We start from the raw sequence: 20,176 nt of genomic DNA on the forward strand, positions 1-20,176 counted from the left end.
GTCCAATCAGACCCCGCAGAAGAGAGACACCGCCAAGATCAGATTGTGAGACGCGCCGCTGTAGCAAGGCTAGCACAGAGTGGACAGAAAAGGCTAACAAACAATTTGCTAACTTGTGAAGTGCACCGGTAAGCCGTATTTATCGACTTGTGGCTCGCTACCCACCCACCGCAAAACAAACCTCCGGACGCGAAATATATGTTTTAGCTCATATTGTGTTTTTAAATGCATTAAAGACACGCTACCGTCAGACACGAAGCTAACATAGTGAAATCGCAGCTAATTCTGGCAGTGTTGTCGATGACAGCTGTGGATTAGCTTCCCCGCTAGCTGCTAGCTAGCAAATCGCCCGTTGGCTAACAAAGCGTCGGTGGTCCTGGCTTTTCAACCGTAATCGCGAGTTAGCTCGTTGCTAAAATACTCACTGCTAACTAGCAAAATACTAGTAGTTGGTGTACTTTATCCGTCAATGTATACTCCGACAAGTTGCTGCTTTACCGTATGTAGCAGACGGTAACGGAGTCATCAACAGGGCTTTGGTCAGTTTAACATAACGGTTCACGGTGATTGTGATCGATTTAGTTGAATTAAGCTCGTTTGCTATTAAACGGTACGTTTTTTATTTGATGGTTTATATGGACGTTGTTGTCCTGAAACGTCTTTAATGTATTTTTAATGGTTGAACAAATCACACACGTAGCGTCAATTTAGCTTAAGTTATTTATCGTAATTTATGGTCGATATTTTATTCGAAATAAAATAATCATGCTAGTAAGATTTACTTAAATGCATCTGTAATAAAGTAAATTAAGTTTTTTTTTTAATGTAACTTCGGGACAAGCTCACTTTTATTATGTTAGTTGCTAGGTTGCTGAAATAGCCCACAACAAGTGACATATAACTGTCATTAGACCACAATTAAACATCAATAATATAGCCACCAAAAAGTAACTGCTGTGTCAGAAGTTGTGGTTAAATACGTTGTGTGTGGGTTTTAAATGTATTATTGTATATGCAGTCTGAATTAAACATATTGCATCTGTTTTATATGCACTTTATCTATGTAGTTTTTCAGTGTATCTTCTTTCTTCAGTTAAAAATGATCATTTTCAGTGCAGTTTCAATATCGACCAAACAGGCAAATCCTCCCATTACTCACTGTGCAGCGGCTAAAGACAGAAAGTTGAGGAAAAAATAAAGTCAAGGGTTAAATATTCAACACTTGTATCATATTTTGACCTTAAAATTAACAATATAATTAGCGAAAAGTACTTCGACATTGCTTAGTTTGTTTCCTGTTTGGTAGGGATTTAGACCTCCTCTTCCTCCATTCTCAAATGCCAACAACAACAGCCGTCGAAGAAACAGGAGAGTGCACTCGTAAGTGCACAGAATCTCTACATTAACTTCATTCACCGTGCTAAATGTGCACACATTTCTTAAATGTTAACCCATGCTTAACTTTGTCTGTAATCTGCAGCACGGAACCAAATAATCGGGGATTTTTGTGTGAATCCTTTCAAAACGTGCATAAGCTAACTAGCTAGCTAACGCCAGCAAGCTGAACCCAGCGCTAACTGTTAGCAGGGACAGTTAGCTAGCTGCACTCAACAAAAGGTCCATTGCTATCGTCGTATGATACGAGTGATGTTAATACAGCACGCAGGGGTAATATCTGTGTCCACATGATGCTATCGCTTCAGTCACGTTAATAGTTTTGCGCCGGTGTGAGAAAGTTAGCATGTTTTGCGTGACCTGTAACGTTAGCAGAAGTTCGACGATGCCTCTCCTCCGGACGTGCTCGGTACCTGAAGTAGGCCTTGTGCACACTTAGCGTAGGAAAAGTTGTGAGGATCAGGAGGTGCATTAATGTGTTTTTCTGCATACGCCGTGTATTCAGAAATAGCCCTCAAAGGTTCACACAGTCGAGATCGGTTCGAAATACACACGTTTTCCGGCATTTGTGTCTTGCAAGAAGGAAACACGGTAACTCAAGCTAACGTTAGTGATGTAGCCATGGACAGTGTGCTGGCAGCAAGCAGTTCACACGGGCCTTATAAATAAGTTTAGTTCAATTCCACATCAAAAATAGAGTAAAATATGTTTAAGACCAGGAAATATTATGGAAGAAAATGTGATGAATGAGCGATAATAGAAACTTGTCATTTAATAGTTTGCCCCCTCTCTGTCCTCAGGGGTCTGAAAAGTGATAAAGAGAAGAACATTTTCTTTTTAGCCTGAAGCTCAACCCCTCCGGTCCTTTGGGATCATGGCTAAAGATGTAAGTAACTATTAACATAGTTTTCACTGGGAAGCTGTTTAGCTTGTTAGCTAACTTACAGGCACTGTGCAGGGGTCTTGTGAATCCTTTTAAAGTCTTACGGGGCATTGAATCCATCAATGTAAAAATTGGGCATTAATTGGCATTGAAATATCTTATATCAAGTCTTGGAAATGCGTAGACAAAAATGCTGAATGCCTCTCGCCTTACATCACCAAAGAGTCATTTTTTATGTTACAATAAATATTTGAAAATTTTTCCCCTAACCTTAAGTAGTTAATGTCTGGACATGTTTTTCTCCCTTTAATTTTCCCTTCTGTAAAATTGGTTTTTAATTTAAGTCCAAGTGGTACTAAAAAGCTGTGAAAAGTCTTAGATCCCACTTGCCTTAAGCTGTAAGAACCTTGATGTAACTGAAGGTAAAATCCAAGGCCAAATCTTAAAGATTAAACTAAAAATACTGAAAACACAAATATGTGATGTCACAGGGTACGAAAGTCTGGAGCTGCTCCATAGACAATAAATTGGGAAAGATGTAATAGATGACATTTAAAGCACCCAGTTTAACTGGGCTTGTGAAGCATCTTAAATGTTGTGATCTCTGAATGTATAACGTTCTTGTCTTTTGCAGGCTGGTCTGATAGAAACAAATGGCGAGCTGAAGGTTTTCATCGATCAGAATCTGAGCCCTAGCAAAGGTATATATTTTTGTAGCTGTTTTTTAAACAGCAATTGCACAGTATTTATTTAACATTCACGTCACCCTGTCCTGATTCTGCCACTTTTTTCCCTTTAACTACTTATATAAATGTTCATGTAATGCTTTCAGTTCGTTTAATGGTCTGAAAGTATAGGCTTCCCACAGTCACTCCAGGCCTGTAAATCATTTTGAGTTTATATTTTGCTAAAGTCATCAATATATTATTTTGGATATTGTTTAAAATATGTTCATAAAAATCCCAAAACCTGTCTAATGTTATGTTATGCAAAATGTGTTACTTGTGACTTTAAAATCTAGGGCTCTGGCGTGGCTGTTGAAACGTCAAATGATACACATAGACCAGACCGTCATTTCCAAGCCTGTGCACCCGTTTGAGGGAAAGAAACTGTCACATAATGAGAGAAACAGGAAAATGCTGAAAGGTTGCTGTGCAGCTGGTTATCCAATGCTCACACAGAGATCTGAGGCACATAAGATTCGTTAAGATTCACTGTGCATTTGGTAAAAAGCTAAATGATGGTGATAACAGTCACTACTGATGGGCAGCTGAATTAGTTTGATCAGGAGGCTGCTGCAATACAGTCACACAGCATATCATCATCAGTCTGTCGTCTCTGACAGTAGGCTATGAACAGGTTGAGACAAAACATGCCTAATGACACCTGGTTATTCAGTTCAATGTATTTGATTAAATCACCAGGTATCATGATCGGGACATTTATTCAAGTATAGATGTATAAGCAATATTTGGCCACTGTGTTGGGTGATGAATTCAGTTGGATTGGGGAGAAATAAAGAGACATGACAGCCATCAGCATTCATTTATTAAGGTTTCATGGATGCTAAGGTTCAGGAAAGGTCACAAAACAAGAACCCAAACATGGGACATGCATTGACATCTATAGGATCTTTGTTGTTGTTTTTATATCCCTCAAGAACCGGTGCAGCCTTCAAGTTGAGGAGGTCCCCATATGTGCTGGTCTGGTCTCTTGGCATTTGCAGCTAGTTAGCGTGTGAATGTCTAATGAGCAAGGAAAGTTGGCAAGCCCTAGCAGTTTGCTTACTCTCAAATGCTTGTGAAGTGCGTGTCTCATAATGTATGGCTGTATCGCTATATAGGCTTTACCCAATTTTAACCACTTCAGTAAAGGCATGGAAATGTAGTCAAATATTATGGAAAAGTTCACTGGTAAGCATTTGTGGGAACCCTGAGTTTACTTTGTTACCTCCCCTACCTAATATTATTTTAACCATTTACTTCAGCATCGTCTTAACTGAGTCTGAAAAAGATGCCACCTGTGAGATCGGGCTGCGTCCGACAATAGTTGTGGACATTACATAAAGTTTAATTAGTTGTCCAAACCACAAAGGGAAGGCTGATTTTCACATTTAGGCCTATGTGCTTGTAGCTGAACGATAGGGGGCAATGGAGTATTAGTCAAGAGCTTTACTCATTACTGGTCTCTGCTTGTCTTCCATTAGGTGTCCTATCTTTGGTAACTGTCCAGCCTACAGCTGCCCCCGTGGCCAAACAGCTACTACCCAAAACACTTGGGCCATCCAATGTGAACGTTGCCGCACACATGCAACATGTGCCACACATGGTGAGTGATTCTCTGCACAGCTACCACCCTGTGTGGTGTAATGTCACACCTTTGTGCTTTCTTTAACACATTTATATGATGGTTTAAAATTTCTCGATGAATTAAAAAAAAAAAAAGTTCAGCGCTCTGAATTGTCAGAGACCCACAGATGCATTTGTGTATAGATTTGCTCGCTGGGTTTCTGTGCTGTGTCTTACTGTTGTGTAAGCCCCTCCATTATCATTGTGAGGTGACCGGGCGGAGGGTAGGTGGAGGCAGTTGATCCTAAGCTTATCAACTCTACAGTCAGCAGGATTACACCCATCATCCCATTATATACATGGAATGTATACATAACGGAAATCAGCTTAGTTATCACCTTAGTGAAGGAATAAATGTGGGAATAAAATAGATAATGCAAATTTAAAGTAACTTTATTCAGTCACAAATTGTCTTTCAACTTTACTGCTTCTGTTGAGCCTGTCGTTATTCAACAAACAGCTGAGCTAATTCAAAGGGCTAAACAATAATTCTAGTTTGTATTAAGAGTTATGAAATGCAGCATTCTTATTATTATAAGCTCAGTCCATCATTGTATCAACAAAAAGGGACCGTAGCCTAAAACTAACGATCTGATTGGAGTCATCAAGGATTACAACCTGTCTCCTAATGTCGATAAAACAAAACAGATAGTTGTACACGACTTTCAGCTGCACGTCAGTGGTTCCAGAGAGGGTCAAAAGGACTTTCCTGGTTCCTGAACACCAGCAAGTTAATAACCACAGTGCTTTCATATTTTATTTCCTTGCTTTTGCTTTGCCCCTTTGTAGGTGATAGGAACACCCCAGAGGCCCACGGTATCCAATACCATTTTGGTAAACAGTCCACATACACCCAGTTCCCAGTTTCTCACTCAGAGTCAACCATCGGATGCTTCGCCGTGGTCATCAGGGTAAGTCCTCCAAAGGTCTTTAAGTCTATAAAACGGCTGTGAGCATCTGTGTTTTAAACATTTGCCTGTTACTAATCATTGTGTTTGATATGAAAACTGAGTTACGCGGGCGATCTGTTCTGTCCGCAGAAAACGTGGTAAGAAAGGGGAAAAGAATGGGAAGGGCTTGAGGCATTTCTCCATGAAAGTATGTGAGAAGGTTCAGAAGAAAGGAGTGACCACCTACAATGAAGTGGCGGATGAACTGGTCGCAGAATTCAGCTCTGCAGACAACCACATGTCACCCAATGACGCAGTGAGCGCTTCAGCCCCTTGACTTCCTCTCAGAATGATGCAGAAATATATATTTGTAAAAGAGCATGTAATGTAGTGCTAGTGGATTTTATCTTTCAGCAAGTAACAGGCGTTTGTCAATATTTTGAATCTTGTTTTTCCATTTTAGCACGTGTATGACCAGAAGAACATTCGGCGGCGTGTGTACGATGCACTTAATGTGCTCATGGCCATGAACATAATCTCTAAAGAGAAGAAAGAAATCAAATGGATTGGCCTTCCCACCAACTCAGCGCAAGAGTGCCAAAACCTAGAGGTAGGAACACACAGTGAAGACCGTCGTACAATAGCTTGTGTCTGCCCTTTTCACCCATTAATCATTCTTCCTTTATCAACTGCAGGTGGAGAGACAAAGGCGGCTGGAGAGGATTAAGCAGAAACAATCACAGCTCCAGGAGCTCATACTGCAGGTGGGAAAGAGCAGTTTCTACTTTATCAGGAGAGTCTTCTCCTGTAGCCTCTGTGTCGATGATGTCAGTTCTTCTGAGGTGATCGTTCATACATGGCGCTCTCCTTATGGCCCCTGTTGAGTGTATGAATGTATGCTCAATTTCCACTTCATTATGTGCCCCTGCAATCCAACAGCTCTGCCATAAATTCTTAGCCTGTCATCACTGGAGTAATTCACGAATGTCAGTTATTCTGAAACCTCTCAGTTCATTTTAGATTTCTATGGGGTGCTATCAGTGGATGCAGATCAAAGCGCCTCTGGACACAATTAGATAGAGCTACAGCAAAAGGTGATGCAGCAGACTACAGCGTGCGGAGCTGTGATGGTGTAGCATTAATGTGTCTGTGAATGAGTGTTGTCATTTTTGCCAACAGAATGTGAAAATAGTACTTCAGGGCGGGTTGAGGACGTGCGAGCCAAAAATGAGGTTATCACATATTTTGGTGTAAAGCACAAGGGTTCCACAAGTTGCCTGAAATACGCCCCATATTTGATAAATGTTTGTGATTGGTCAGCTGGGAATCTGTCGCATCTGCCAGAGCAAATAAAACATTGAGCTGGCAGGTTTGTGTGGCTCCCAGGCTGATAAATTGTACCAAAGATAATGTTTAGTTTTAATAGACACTGTGAGAAAAGTATTTAAGTACCTCTCTGACCATGTCAGTCAGAACTTTACATAATTATCTTTGTAAAGATGTAATTCATAGCTGAGATCCATTCATCCATCAATGTTCATCTGCTTATCTGGAACGGGGTCGTGAAAGCAGCGGACTGAGCAAAGTACTCAAGATGTCCCTCTCCCCAACACTCCCCAACTCCTCTTTGGGGATCCCGAGGCGTTCCCAGGCCAAATGAGATATATAATTGCTATAGCCTGTTTTTTGGTCTACCCTGGGCTCTCACCCAGAAAACCTCTAACGAAGGGCGCCCAGGAAGCAACACGATCAGATGCCCAAACCAACTCAACTGTCCCTTTTCGATAAGAAGGAGCAGCGGCTCTACTCTGAGCTCCCTCCGGATGTCTGAGCTCGTCACCTCGTCTATACTTTACGAAAGAAACTCATTCAGCCTCTTGCCCCGATCCATGGCCTCAGACTGATCGCTTCACGCTCGGTGACAAACCACCTCAGTCTGTGCTGGAGGTCACCGTCTGGTGAAGCTAACTGAACCACAACATCTGCAAAGAGCAGAGATACAATTCTGAAGTCCACAAACTGGACACTGCCCCCCCCCCCCCCCGGCTGCTCCTTGAGATCCTGTCCATGAATATCACAAAAGAACCAGTAACAAGACACAAACCTGGCAGAGGCCGACACCGACTGGAAACGTTCACCGAGATGTTGTCTTGCATCAGTGTTTATATTGCTGTTATTCTGGGGTTGACAAATTTCTTCACGTCCATTAGTGACATGGTGATTGTTCAACCATCGGGAGAAATTCTCTTCTGAACTACAAACCAGTTGCTTTGCTGGAGACATTTACAGCTGGACTGCTCTAAAAATGCAGGAGCATAAAATTTGAATGAAAACATTGCTGACGTTTGAAGCAGAAATGTTTTGTTCTTGAAATATTGAATGTGCTGTTTATCTCTGTACCTGCTTCAAAGTCTCTATCTTTGTTTCATCTTGTCTTACAGCAAATAGCTTTTAGGAACCTAGTCCAGAGGAACAGACAGACAGAGCAGCAGGCGAACAGACCCCCACCTCCCAACTCCATCATCCACCTCCCCTTCATTATTGTCAACACCAGCAAGAAAACTGTCATCGACTGCAGCATCTCCAATGACAAGTATGTGATGTTGCTAGCCTTCAGTTTCAGCACCTTTGTGTGAAAACTTGTTACTTCACACTAAGTACTGTTATTTTTTATCAATAGCAAAATAACATTGTATTTTTGTTGGGATAAATATCAACAACCCTTTTAGTCAGGTTTTAATTTTAATGTGCTATATTTGACCGGGATTGCCTGCACATGGCCCTCACCTCCGACACTTATCTAACTCCCCAGTTTAAGTTCACATCTTGCATTAAAAAATAATGTGCTGGTTGAAAAAAAAACCATTTGGTCTTTGCAGACGGGAAGGATGTCTAGCTTTCTACAGACGGACTTAGAGGAGTCTACTTGTGATCAAATCACCCAAGACACACGTTTAATACCAGGTGTAAACAGTGTCATAGCTGCATTTAGCGTCTGTTTGGGTTAGTAAAATGTAGAATTTGCAGCTTAACAGGTTTTCCAGCCTTTGACAGCTAAACTAAAGGGTTATTCTGAATTCTTGAGTGCCAGGTTATTAAGGTTGGGTGTCAGGACGGGTGTGATAAACAGTTTCTTGACTCAACATGTCAGTATGTTGCTGTTTAGCTGCTGACTCTGAATGTGAGACCTCCCCTCTGGTGTCTAAAATAATTAAGGCCAATGTAAGATCAAAATAGTCCTGTCCTGCTCTCAGCACTTCCAACCCTGTGTGTACCATTAACAAGGATTGTATGCTGCTCATGGCACTGCAGGGCAATGCCTCAGATGTCGCTCAGCAGCAGTTGGGGCTTATGAATTCTTGCAGTCTGAACTTAATCACTTCTACCCCACCATAATGAAAAAAGATTGTGTTAAAAAATGCATTTGGGGGGGCATATCTAAACTATTACAAGCCCTTTTCACTCTACCTGTTCAAAGAGAGAATACTGCGCTGATATATATATATATATATATATATATATATAAATATATAATATATATATATATATATATATATATATATATATATATATATATATATATATATATATATATATAGTTATGATTGTGAAATAGGGGGGCAGAGTTGTGTCGCCTTTAAGCCGGCATCTGAGGTAACGGTGCTGAAACCATGTCTGTATAAACAGGACAGTAGGCAGGAGTTACTCGCTCTCACAAAGGCGTTAGAATTTAAGTGTTTCTGGTCTTTTTGGCTGAGACACAAGCCATGTGTGACGATGCAACAGTTGGCTTTTATCGCCACTAGTTCCTTGATGTCTTTTTTGATGTGTCTCGGCATGCACGTACTACTCCTTAAAACATGGTGCAAATGTTTCCAAATTCCACATTTGACTCAAAGCACTATAAAGTTAGATTAAGAGCACATATTTTTTTCTTTAAAACAGTTTATAAATTATGCTTTCTTATGCCTCTCGTTCTTTCTTTCTTCTGCAGGTTCGAGTATTTGTTCAATTTCGACAGCATGTTTGAGATCCATGACGACATCGAGGTGCTGAAGCGTATGGGCATGGCCTGCGGTTTGGAGGTGGGAAAGTGTTCTCCAGAGGATCTGAAGGTTGCACGTAGCCTGGTGCCCAAAGCCCTGGAGCCCTACGTTATAGGTCAGTACCACATGCTTATTTGGAGTTAATATGACATGAGGAGTGACTGCATTGAAATGATATTGTTTAACCCCAAAGCAAATCCTGACTCTAACTCAGTCCGGTCATTTCCTCTGATAGAAATAAAGTTATCCTGAACTCATACACGAGGTTTGATGTGCTGATATTAAGTTGGCACGCAATGAATTAGAAATTGATTATTTGTAAGAGTTTATCAACCTATAAGCAAAGTGCTACCTGTGTTGATTTTATCATCTTTGACTGTAGCACTTTTACAGTGTTTTTATAATTGTTTGATTTTTAATTTGTATCTAAAGATCCACTTAGGTCAACTTAAAATTTGTCCCCTGTGAAGATTTTGGAGGCCATGAGCAAACTGCTTTGCAAGACATTATGGAAAACGAAGCAACACGGCAATGTGAAAATGGGGAGGGATGTTATAAAATGTCAACTTTAGTTAAAATGTGAGCAACATTGGCCTGCATACTTCTGCAGTGATTTGCAAAAAAGTTGCAGTGGGGTGGTTCTGGAAGTTCAGTCTTTACCTGCAGTAGATGAATATCTTCCTCCACTGTTACAGATACAAACTAGGAATGCCAGTTTTGGTCAATTTTGCTTTTGTTTGTCCAAAACCCATTAACCCGTAACTAACTGGTCCATTTTTGAGGAAAAAAACGCAAAATGACGCGAATCAGCAGAGCCCTGTCTTATTGCTCTATTGACTGAGTGAGCTTTACTGTTGCATTTCAAATACTAACCACGTAGAGATGGCGAAACTGTAAGTTTTGTGACGTAAATGTGTTGTTTTTTAGTTTATTTTCTGTTGTCTTTGCTCACAGACAGCTGGCCATGTGTGTTACTGTGCAAAAATGTAGTGCTACTGCCCACCTTCTGCTCCCCACTGGTTAGCTAACATTACCCTCGGTCAATATGCACTGTACACCAAACGGGTCAGGCGGGAGCTAGCTAGCGACGCAGCTTATTCGTGATTACTGCTCGTAACGTGCAGTGCCAAAACATGGCTGCAGAATATTTCGGTCTACCTTAATGTAGCTCTCATGAGTAAGCAGCTTCATTTTGAGCCGCTGAACCCTGAATCTGACTATGCTAAAGGTGCTTCTGGTTCTAACGTTGAAGAATGCTAAAGGTTTTTTGCAGCTCAACATATGAGCTGCGTACTCAATGAGGAGAGCGCAGATTGGGCGCTCCAGGCTGCAGCAATCATGTCTTCATGTTGATGTAATTCCTTTTTCCCCCCAGAGATGGCAAAGGGTCCCATCAGTAACGTCTACATCACTGGAGGATCCTCAGCAAACGGAGCCCGTTACCCTGCAAGCAGGTGAGCGGTCTTACCTGTTGGTTAATGACATAAAGCAGATGTTGTTCTGCTGCTCTATCACCTCTTCCACCATTGAATTACAAGAAATGACTAATTTAACTCTTCTTGTAGTGACGGCTGCACCGATGGCACCATGGCCTCCAGCTCCAATGACTCTCACTACAGCGGGTCTCGTGTGGAGACCCCAGTGTCTTATATGGGGGACGACGACGACGAGGACGAGTACGACGAGAACGACGACGAGGACTAACCTCTCTACGCCTTGCCACTCCAACAAGCACAGTCCTTCAAACCACCTTCACCGTGGGAATTTAGTCCCCTTTTGTGTGTGCTTCTTCAACCTTTTCCCCTGTTTCCCCATGCCTGTATTTCTGTCTGGCTTTCTCAGGGGTGTAGATGAATATTGAAAGAACAGGGGTGTATGTTGCACCCACCTTTTTCTGCTCCTGAATCACGTGCACCTGCACCACAGCTCTGGGGGAGGTGTCGTCCAAGGGAACTGTAGTCTGTGGCCTGGCCACCACGCTCAAGTCTTTGTATGTTTAATCCACTTCTCAAAAAGCCATCCCACTAAAAAAAAAAAAAACTCTGTAAAACCTACTGCTGTTGGAGAATGTATAATGTACCTGTTTGAATAGTTATTCCTATTATTTTGCAATTACATATGGCAGACATGATGATGATCAAAATGTTCCGAGATGGCCAAAGTGTCTGCTTTAACATGCTGTGTTGGTGCATCACCAGGGTTTCTGATGGCCTGATACAGTTGCATCCGAGGATGGGGCTCCATCAGAAGTGTTGATACTTTTTGTTTTGTGTTCTGGGCAATAATTTGAAATAGTTTCTTATCCTCCATTGTGTTGGGCTGGCTTCCTTCTGTTCTGTAGGCAGCTGCTTTCCAGATCTTGTTTGCTAGTTTTTTTGTTTTTGTTTATTTTTTGTATTCTGGAGTTGAATTATTCTCCGTCACCGCCCTGTCGACGCCTTGGTAGTGTTTACAAAATAATGGCACCAGCAAGGTAAAGACTTTTTATAACCCAGGCTCCTGATAGGTAAATAAGCTTTGTTTCTGAATTACGTATATGAATCCTACAACGATTGTAGCTTATAGTATCCTTTAGAGGCCAGTGGTAAAGATAGACCTTCAAAAATTATTGATGTAACAAAATGTGTGGTTGCATAGGTCTTTATTGTACTCCCTTCAAAGATCTCCCTTTTAAAACTTAGCAACACATGTACTGACTCTTCCAAAAACCTTTTCTGTAATCTAATATAAGTTTGCAAATTAAAATATAGATTGTTTTAATAATTTTGCATCTATAATTTGTGGGTTTTATGCAGAAACAAGAAGGTTGTTTATTTGTCAGGGTGCAGTGATGGATAATTTGTCGGTAGGTAAGTAGAAATCATACATCACAGAATGTAAGATTATTATTAATTCATGTTTGCATGTCAAAGTACGTAGGCTTTCAGTTTCAGATTTAAGGAACCTCAACTGATGTGAGACTCATGGCTCTTAAAAAAAAAAAAAAAAAAAACTGGAGTGTGCTGGAGGAAGGTGGGGTCAGAGAGGTTTTGTCAGAGGAAAGCTGCAGGAAACAACAAACATCAAGAGACTCAAGAAGAAGAGGCTGTGAGGTGAGAACAAATGATCAAATGTTCCTTTACTTACTTACATTGTGCTAAAATCATTCAGTATCTATCAGCTTTTAATTTGAATGTACGGAAGAATCAAGAGGTCCATGCGCTGACTTTGAGACTGGACCCTTTCTTTTTTTTCTAATGTGCCCAAATGGTTTTGACATGGAGAACCAATAAGGGTCAGAATGAAGCACATGCTGCAGGCACTGAATAATTTCCAAGTTTTGTAAAGTGTTTGCGATTGCTCAATAATTCTGATCCTGAGGCTGCAGAACGTGTCAGTGCATGACACTTAAGCTCCTTTTTCCCCTTAAAATCCCATGTGCATTTAAAGGAAAGGTTCATGTTTTTCCATCTTAAAACTGATCTGTGCAATGAAACAGTTACTGGTTGCTGTAATTACTCCACCTGTTAATACTGACAACAACTAAATCTCTTAGAGTGATTTCAGCACAAGTAATGGGAGAATAAAACCCGCTGTCACAAGCATGAGCTTCTCATCCATGAGTAGATGCACGCTTCCTTCTGCACGGTGATGCGGTTGGTGTACTTGGGTAGACAAACAGTTCCTCTGTGAAGCTGCTCACAGCAAGGTCTGTGAATTATCTTGAGTAACTGAGTCCTGATTTCTGGAAAGAGACATTGATGTTGAGATTTTCAACATCAATGTCGGCGAAGAAGACGGAAACCTCTTTGGTTGTTACCTCCAACACTTGACAACTTACACCCAAACAATCTAGACATTTAAAACGCACTTCTGATGAAGTAGGTTTATTAGTCATTTTAAAAACACAGTTTAAAAAGATAAAATAAGAATCCGTAAGAGGAATAATTTGTGTTTTTATTTTGCAGTTGAACGTCCCTTTAATTCAAGAGCATATCCTCTGAAATTGGTCTTTTTTGTACAAGATTCCTTCTTTGTACATCCACAACCTGTTTGCTTGCGCAGCAGGAAAAAGGACAGCGACACAAAGTAATTTGATGTTTTAAAGACTAAAAGAGCAGACTGCTCAACTGAACTAAAGAATTTTAATTTTACACTGAACTAGGCTGTTGTCTCCCAATCACGTACACTGAATTTGATCCTAGATTTCTTAGAGGCTAGCACGGGCAATTACTGCAACCAGTAACCCTTTCACTGTACACAATGGCATATCAACCTGTATTAAGATTTAATTTATTTAAAATTTCCCACTCTAAAGGATGTTTTATTTAAAGGAGGATTTAATGTAATTTTTGTGTTTAACACCAGCTCGTGTATTGTGAAAAAAAAGGTCATTTGAATGTATTTCATCAACCGTAGGTTTCCAAGTTAATCGGAAACATTGTTTTTTCAAAGCCGTGCTTCGCTTCTAGCATCCAGCAACTGTTTGATGACACCACATGAACGTCCCACTGTGATTTGCCAGCTGACTGCCTGGTGAAACTCCAGCTGCTCATGCTGCCTGTGTTCTTCTGTTCCAGCATTTGCTCGCACACTTTGTCTGGGGCATTAGGGTGTTAATGGATTACCGAAAGGTGTTGACTCAGGTGTGTGTGTTTGTGTGCGCGTGTGTAAATGAGGGTGACGCAGTGCTCAAAGTGTGCTGGGATCTAGTCGAGACACCAGTCTCAGGTTCCCCTTTCTCTCTCATGCTGCCTGTCCCACTGCTCCCTGATCTGGGTCCTGTCCTCGCACCCTTGATTCAAACTTTTACCACCTGCACATCAGCGAGGAGCATTTATCCTGTTTTCTCTTTGCAATGTCTCATCTCTGCGTTGCCTAACAGTCACCGGCCCTGGACATGGATATCGGCGGACTGACCACAGTGGTAGCGAACTCCGCGTACATCAACGCTCGTGGAAGCATCGATGGCTCCAGTGCTGCAGCAGCTCGGGATAAGAAGTACCACTCTCGCCTCAAGCTGCCCCACATCACAGTGTGTGAGGGCCTGAGGGACACCCTGGACTTGGCCTTTGACACGGTCTGCGTGGAGCAGCCCATCGGCAAACGCCTCTTTAGGGAATTCTTGGATTCAAACACAGAGTATCACGGGGCTTGCCGTTTGTGGAAAGACATCGAGGGATATGACCTGGCGGAGGACTCAGACAGGGAAAAGAAGGCCTCAAAGATTGTCCAGCGTTACATGGACCCCTCTGCCAAACACTTCTGCCCCTTCCTGCCCGAGGACATCATCGCCAAGGTGAAGGAGAACCAGCAGGCTGCAGGCGATGATTTGTTCGCCGCAGCGTTGGCCACGACGTTGGACTATCTGCGTGAGGCCCCCTACACTTTCTTCCTGGAGAGCTTGTATCTGAAGAGGTACCTGCAGTGGAAGTGGCTGGAGACGCAGCCCATGGATGCAGACTGGTTCCTGGATTTCCGTGTGCTGGGGAAAGGAGGGTTCGGAGAGGTGTCTGCCTGTCAGATGAAAGCAACGGGGAAACTGTACGCCTGTAAGAAACTCAACAAGAAGAGGCTGAAGAAGAGAAAAGGCTATGAGGTGAGAGGACAACAGAGAATATGCTGCTGTACTCACCATGCTGTTGGTCTTTTGTTAAATTTGAATAGACATAGAGGGTTAATATATGGGCTGCATTTACATGCATGCTGCCAGTTTTGGGCACTTATTGTTTGAAATGCATATTTTTAGGGGTCTGACATGTTGACGTATTAACAGTATCTCAGTAACAGTCAAATACTAATAAATCCAGCCCCAGTTTACATTAAGTGCCACAGCATGAGAAAAGTATTGTCACATTTCCACAGATCACATTTCAGGGAAACACAAAGCTCTTTTAATTGCGATGCGTGCAGTGATTTGATTAATAAAGGCATCTCGCTGGCTCCGTGTTCCAGAGAAAATGCCCCGCGCTGAGCAGACTGCGATGGTGCTAATCATCTTTGTCTCTGCCTCTTGTCTCGTTTGGCTTTAGCCTGCAGTTTTAAACACTGAGACAGGGATAGAGTGATTACTGGGAGCTTTAGTGGAAAGCTCTTTTGAATGGAACTTCTTGGCACAGTTACATCTTGCCCTTGACTTGTTTGAGGTCATTTTAACCTCAGTTTCAAACAACATGTATACCAGCAATACTCGTCTTCAACATGATTTAAGAAAAGTGTAGATTTCAGTTTTTCTCTTTTAAAAAACGGGTTTGTTTTTGGTCTCTCCTGATTTCCTCCTGTAGGGGGCGATGGTGGAGAAGAGGATTCTGGAGAAGGTTCACAGTCGCTTCATTGTGTCGTTGGCGTATGCTTTCCAGACAAAGGATGAACTTTGTCTGGTCATGACCATCATGAACGGAGGAGACCTCAAGTAACTTCACATTCTCAAAGCACAAACACGAACGGAAGAAACAGAGCTCATGTTTCTCGTACAGCTTTTTTAACTCGACAGACAGAACATGTTTCTGCAGTACTTATTAGCATCTGTGCTGTCTGCAGAGGGTGTTTTTGACCAAAAAAATAATGTGAGAGATGTTGTAATATTGAGTGGCAAAATTCTAAACATTTTTGTGTCTTTTCAATAACCTATAACATGAACACACATAATTTCAGTTAGCAGGCATACATAAGAGGGAGAGGGGATGTGGGGAAGAGGATAGGGTGAACAAAACGTTGCCATTTGCCATTATGTAAAATAATGAGGAAGATTATACATTTCACACAACAAAATTTGACTTTTCAAAACCTTTTTTTTTACATTCAAAGACTTTACCAGGTTTTCCATGAAGACCCTGAATATTAGTCACCAGAACACATGCATAGGTGTAGATTTTAGAGGTGACAGAGGTGGCACGTCCCCCCTAATATTTACATGTGCATTTGTCCCTTCCCCAGTAAAACCATGAAAGTAGCAAAATACTTTTATTTTGCCAAAATTAAAGATATTGACACCATAAATTGATGCAGAAAAGACACAAATTGGTGCATAGAAATTCACTAGAATGCAGGAAATTAAATGTTTGACTATCAAGACTTTATGGCAGATAAATGTTGACTCTAAACCTATGCCCTTGAACACATTTAACAATCTAATGTGCCACAATTCATCCCTCAATGATGGTTCCTCCCAGTTACATTATCATACAGGAGTGACTGTATGCGATAATATGCACATTTGGTCGCTTTTAACAGCTGAACAGTTATTTGTCTGTAAATACGCAAATGTCTGCAGCTGCATGTGTCCGTTACTTTATCTCAGTAACATTCATCAACTGTTGAAGATTCGCTTGACTGCAGGTTTTATGCAAATTTTGTTATTTTCTCAGACTCGAAATCACAAAAACATCCCCAAGTAGTTCCTTAAAATATACCAGACACTTAAAGTCACACTTTCAGAAAATGCATAACCATTTTAAGACTGATTTCTCATTAAAAAAAAATCCCTTCATTTCTTCAAAATCACATTTGAATGTCTGCAGACGGTGCTAAATAAGAAAAAAGGACTCTTGTGTGCAAAATTAATATATATATAAAAAACCCATGTGAAAACAGCATTATATTAACTTTATGTATTTTGATACACATTGTAGCCAAAGCTTATCTCTCCTCTGTTCCCTGAAGGTACCATATCTACCTGGTGGATGAGAACAACCCGGGGTTTGAGGAGCCCAGAGCCTGTTTCTACATCGCTCAGATCATCCAGGGCCTGGAGCACCTCCACCAGAAAAGAATCATCTACAGAGATCTCAAACCAGAAAATGTGCTGCTCGATAATGATGGTAATGCACTTTTAGTTAAACACAAGGAGAAACACCCATTGCTGATGTAATTAATAGCTAATTAAGATTTATTTATGTTGTCAACCAGGGAATGTGCGTATATCTGACCTGGGTCTCGCTGTGGAGCTAAAAGAAGGCAAAACACTAACCAAAGGATATGCAGGGACACCAGGTGGGTGTCATCTGCATCTATGAAGTAGTTACTAAGCAATTCATTTTACATGTAGAGGTGTAATTTTCCCATTCACATACATCCCATTGTTTTTGTCATGGGGTTCTTGCAGGGTACATGGCCCCAGAGATGCTGAAAGGAGAGAAATATGACACGTCGGTCGATTACTTCACTCTGGGGGTGACACTGTTTGAGTTCATTGCTGCTAAAAATCCATTCAGAAACAGAGGAGAAAAGGTCAGTTGCCTTTTTTTTTAAACCTTGAGCTTTTATTTTGCACAAAATGTGTTTTTAAAAAAGAATGGTATTTGTCTTGTGTTTAGGTTGAGCGTGAGGCGATGAAAGAGCGTATGCTGACACGGCAGGTGGAATATCCGGAGAATTTCAGTGAGCATGCGAAGTCGCTGTGTGCAGGGCTGCTGGCCAAAGAGGTCGATCAGAGGATGGGTTTTAAGAATAACTGCTGTGATGAGATCAGAGCACACCCATTTTTCAATGATGTCAACTGGAGGAAACTCAATGCAGGTACCATTTAAAACAAAAAAACATCCTGTCAGGGGTTTGGAAAATATATCTGGAAAAATGAATTGGCATGTATAAAAACAAAAAAAGGCATATTTCTTTTCATTAAACCAGTGGTTCTTGGAAAATCTTTGGCTCTCTAAGTACCACCATTAATAATCACCATTTAAACATAGTATAGGCCTTTCCTATATAGCTGTATATACGGACAGTTTAGGAGGCAGGTTTATTCCTAATCCAGGACGTTATTTTTGCAACATTATCCATCAGCCACAGCCATGATGTTCTCTCCCCATACCACTCCTACTGAATATAAATTTGAGGTAACTTGAGTCAAATCGCCTTAATGTTTTGCACTGCTCACTTCAACTCCACAGGCAGCAGTTAAATAAACACCACCACCTGCGCTCGATTCTCTTTCATCTGCTTCAATTTCAAAAGAGTTGCTTGAAAAAATCTCCACCTGATCCACACTTCTTTTTCTAGTAGTTTCCATTTGGAGACATGATTACATCTTTCTTTTCTATCTTGCCATCACACTTTGGCCCATAACTAATCAGGGCCGAATGTGTGCACTATGTTCATGAATGGCCACTTGAGGCTGGCTCCAAAACTGAGTAAATCCTCATAGACCTCCATGTTAAAATGCCCAACTTTACAGCAGAAATAAACACATTTACAGCCTGGTACAAAAACAGTCATTTAACATTTATGACAGCTGTATGGGGGGTTAGTTTTTATATAACACATTTATTTGATCATGGCTTGAAGTTATGCATATTTAAGGTCAAAGCCGCTTTGAGTGACGGGCTGTCTGCGAGGCATCGCTACAGTCTGAGAGTCAGATCCAGCTCTCGCTCCTCTACATCTCCATCCTCCCATCCGGTCACTTCTGGCTCCAAAATAACCGCCAATACTGAATTTCAAGGCTTCACAACAGCAGTCCACAAACCAAAGAGCAGCAGCGTCAGTTATTTTGTTCAGTTTAAGTTACCACCAGTTTAAGTAACTATGTGCCATAGTTTGATAACTTTATACCTCAAAAGTGGCATCAATCCTTGATTTCCATTTCTCACCTCCCCAGGTATTCTGCCTCCCCCTTTTGTTCCCGACCCTAAAGTGGTGTACGCTAAAAGTCTGGATGACGTCGGGGCTTTCTCCTCGGTGAAGGGAGTGACCTTGGAGGATCCGGACAAGACCTTTTTTGATGAGTTTTCCTCGGGCAACATCCCCATCCCCTGGCAAGAGGAGATGATCGAAATGGGCATCTACGGAGAGCTCAACGTTTGGGGTCCTGAGGGTAGCATCCCAAACGACCTCCGCAGGGAGTCCATACTAGAGCAGCCAAAGTCATCAACCTGCTGCATATCGTAGAGCCACTGAAGCAGCTTGAAGATCGACTGCACAGCGCCATAAAGACTCAAATACTCAGGACAGAAACAAGTCTCTTCTGAGCTTTCTGATGGCAGATTAAAACAGTTTGAGACCCTAAACTTTTATTGGTGAACGCAGGAAACAACAAGAACAGAATGAAGGTGGACTTTCAACCTGGAATGGATGTAAACATAGATTTAGGTTAAAAGATAATATTGAAATTATATCCTCTGTCCTCATGCTTTTTCTCTTCATCTTTCCTCTTTCTTCGTCCCTCTCTGTTTTCGTTCACTCTCCTCTCTTTGTGTGTGCATGTGTTAATTGATTGTAATGCTTTTAGATTTAAAATGCATTTAAAAAAAACAAATTTTTAAGCATTTACTTTGGTGCTGAGTGACAATCACATGTTGAACATGTAGAGTATTGGGTTCACTCTCTTGCGTGTGTGCTTGCATAGAGTGTATGCCATTTAGAGGAAAGTACCTTTTATTCTTTACTGAGTTCATTGTCCCTTAGTTTTTACTATAAACAGCTAAATTAACCGCTGCTGTTGATATGCCAAAAGCTACAACACCAGAAACTCAAAGTTTCATGCTTTTTGGGAAACGTTTTTATTTCATCATTCACTTTTTGCACAAGTAGCCAAAAACAGAGCACCTTTGATAAAAGTTGATGTAGTCAAGAGACAAATCTGAATATAGAGAAATGTTTAAAGCAACAAACTTTTGAGCAAAAGTTGAGTCAAGT

General features: G+C 41.2%; 2 protein-coding genes across 3 annotated transcripts; both read left to right on the forward strand.

Annotated features, from left to right (window-relative positions):
- Positions 1 to 12,325, forward strand: tfdp1a (transcription factor Dp-1, a). 2 transcript variants are annotated; one of them, XM_042495288.1, is made up of 12 exons: positions 1 to 128; positions 2,196 to 2,281; positions 2,913 to 2,979; positions 4,485 to 4,606; positions 5,416 to 5,537; positions 5,667 to 5,832; positions 5,980 to 6,126; positions 6,212 to 6,280; positions 7,958 to 8,109; positions 9,511 to 9,677; positions 10,938 to 11,016; positions 11,128 to 12,325. In XM_042495288.1, exons 2-12 carry the CDS (start codon positions 2,270 to 2,272, stop codon positions 11,264 to 11,266), a joined length of 1,242 nt encoding a protein of 413 aa, XP_042351222.1. In that variant the 5' UTR covers positions 1 to 128; positions 2,196 to 2,269; the 3' UTR covers positions 11,267 to 12,325. The 2 variants fall into 2 exon arrangements, with proteins under 2 accessions (XP_042351222.1, XP_042351223.1); XM_042495289.1 differs by lacking the exon at positions 1 to 128 and adding an exon at positions 1,306 to 1,380.
- A 2,116-nt stretch (positions 12,326 to 14,441) lies between these two features.
- LOC121949224 (rhodopsin kinase GRK1-like) lies at positions 14,442 to 19,460 on the forward strand. Its single transcript, XM_042494851.1, has 7 exons — positions 14,442 to 15,140; positions 15,826 to 15,953; positions 17,204 to 17,361; positions 17,450 to 17,533; positions 17,646 to 17,770; positions 17,857 to 18,058; positions 19,140 to 19,460. Exons 1-7 carry the CDS (start codon positions 14,442 to 14,444, stop codon positions 19,427 to 19,429), a joined length of 1,686 nt encoding a protein of 561 aa, XP_042350785.1. The 3' UTR covers positions 19,430 to 19,460.
- The last annotated feature ends 716 nt before the right edge of the window (positions 19,461 to 20,176 follow it).

Source organism: Plectropomus leopardus, chromosome 10, assembly GCF_008729295.1.
Source record: "Plectropomus leopardus isolate mb chromosome 10, YSFRI_Pleo_2.0, whole genome shotgun sequence".
Lineage (NCBI taxonomy): Eukaryota > Metazoa > Chordata > Actinopteri > Perciformes > Serranidae > Plectropomus > Plectropomus leopardus.

Excerpts from the sequence above, each read along its gene's own strand:
- tfdp1a (XM_042495288.1), top strand. Across the intron at positions 5,833-5,979 it reads ACATGTCACCCAATGACGCA|CACGTGTATGACCAGAAGAA; the intron begins GTGAGCGCTTCA and ends TTTCCATTTTAG. Across the intron at positions 6,281-7,957 it reads TCCAGGAGCTCATACTGCAG|CAAATAGCTTTTAGGAACCT; the intron begins GTGGGAAAGAGC and ends CTTGTCTTACAG.
- LOC121949224 (XM_042494851.1), top strand. The coding sequence starts at position 14,442 with ATGGATATCGGCGGACTGACCACAGTGGTAGCGAACTCCGCGTACATC. Across the intron at positions 17,534-17,645 it reads AGGATATGCAGGGACACCAG|GGTACATGGCCCCAGAGATG; the intron begins GTGGGTGTCATC and ends GGGTTCTTGCAG. Across the intron at positions 17,771-17,856 it reads TCAGAAACAGAGGAGAAAAG|GTTGAGCGTGAGGCGATGAA; the intron begins GTCAGTTGCCTT and ends TCTTGTGTTTAG.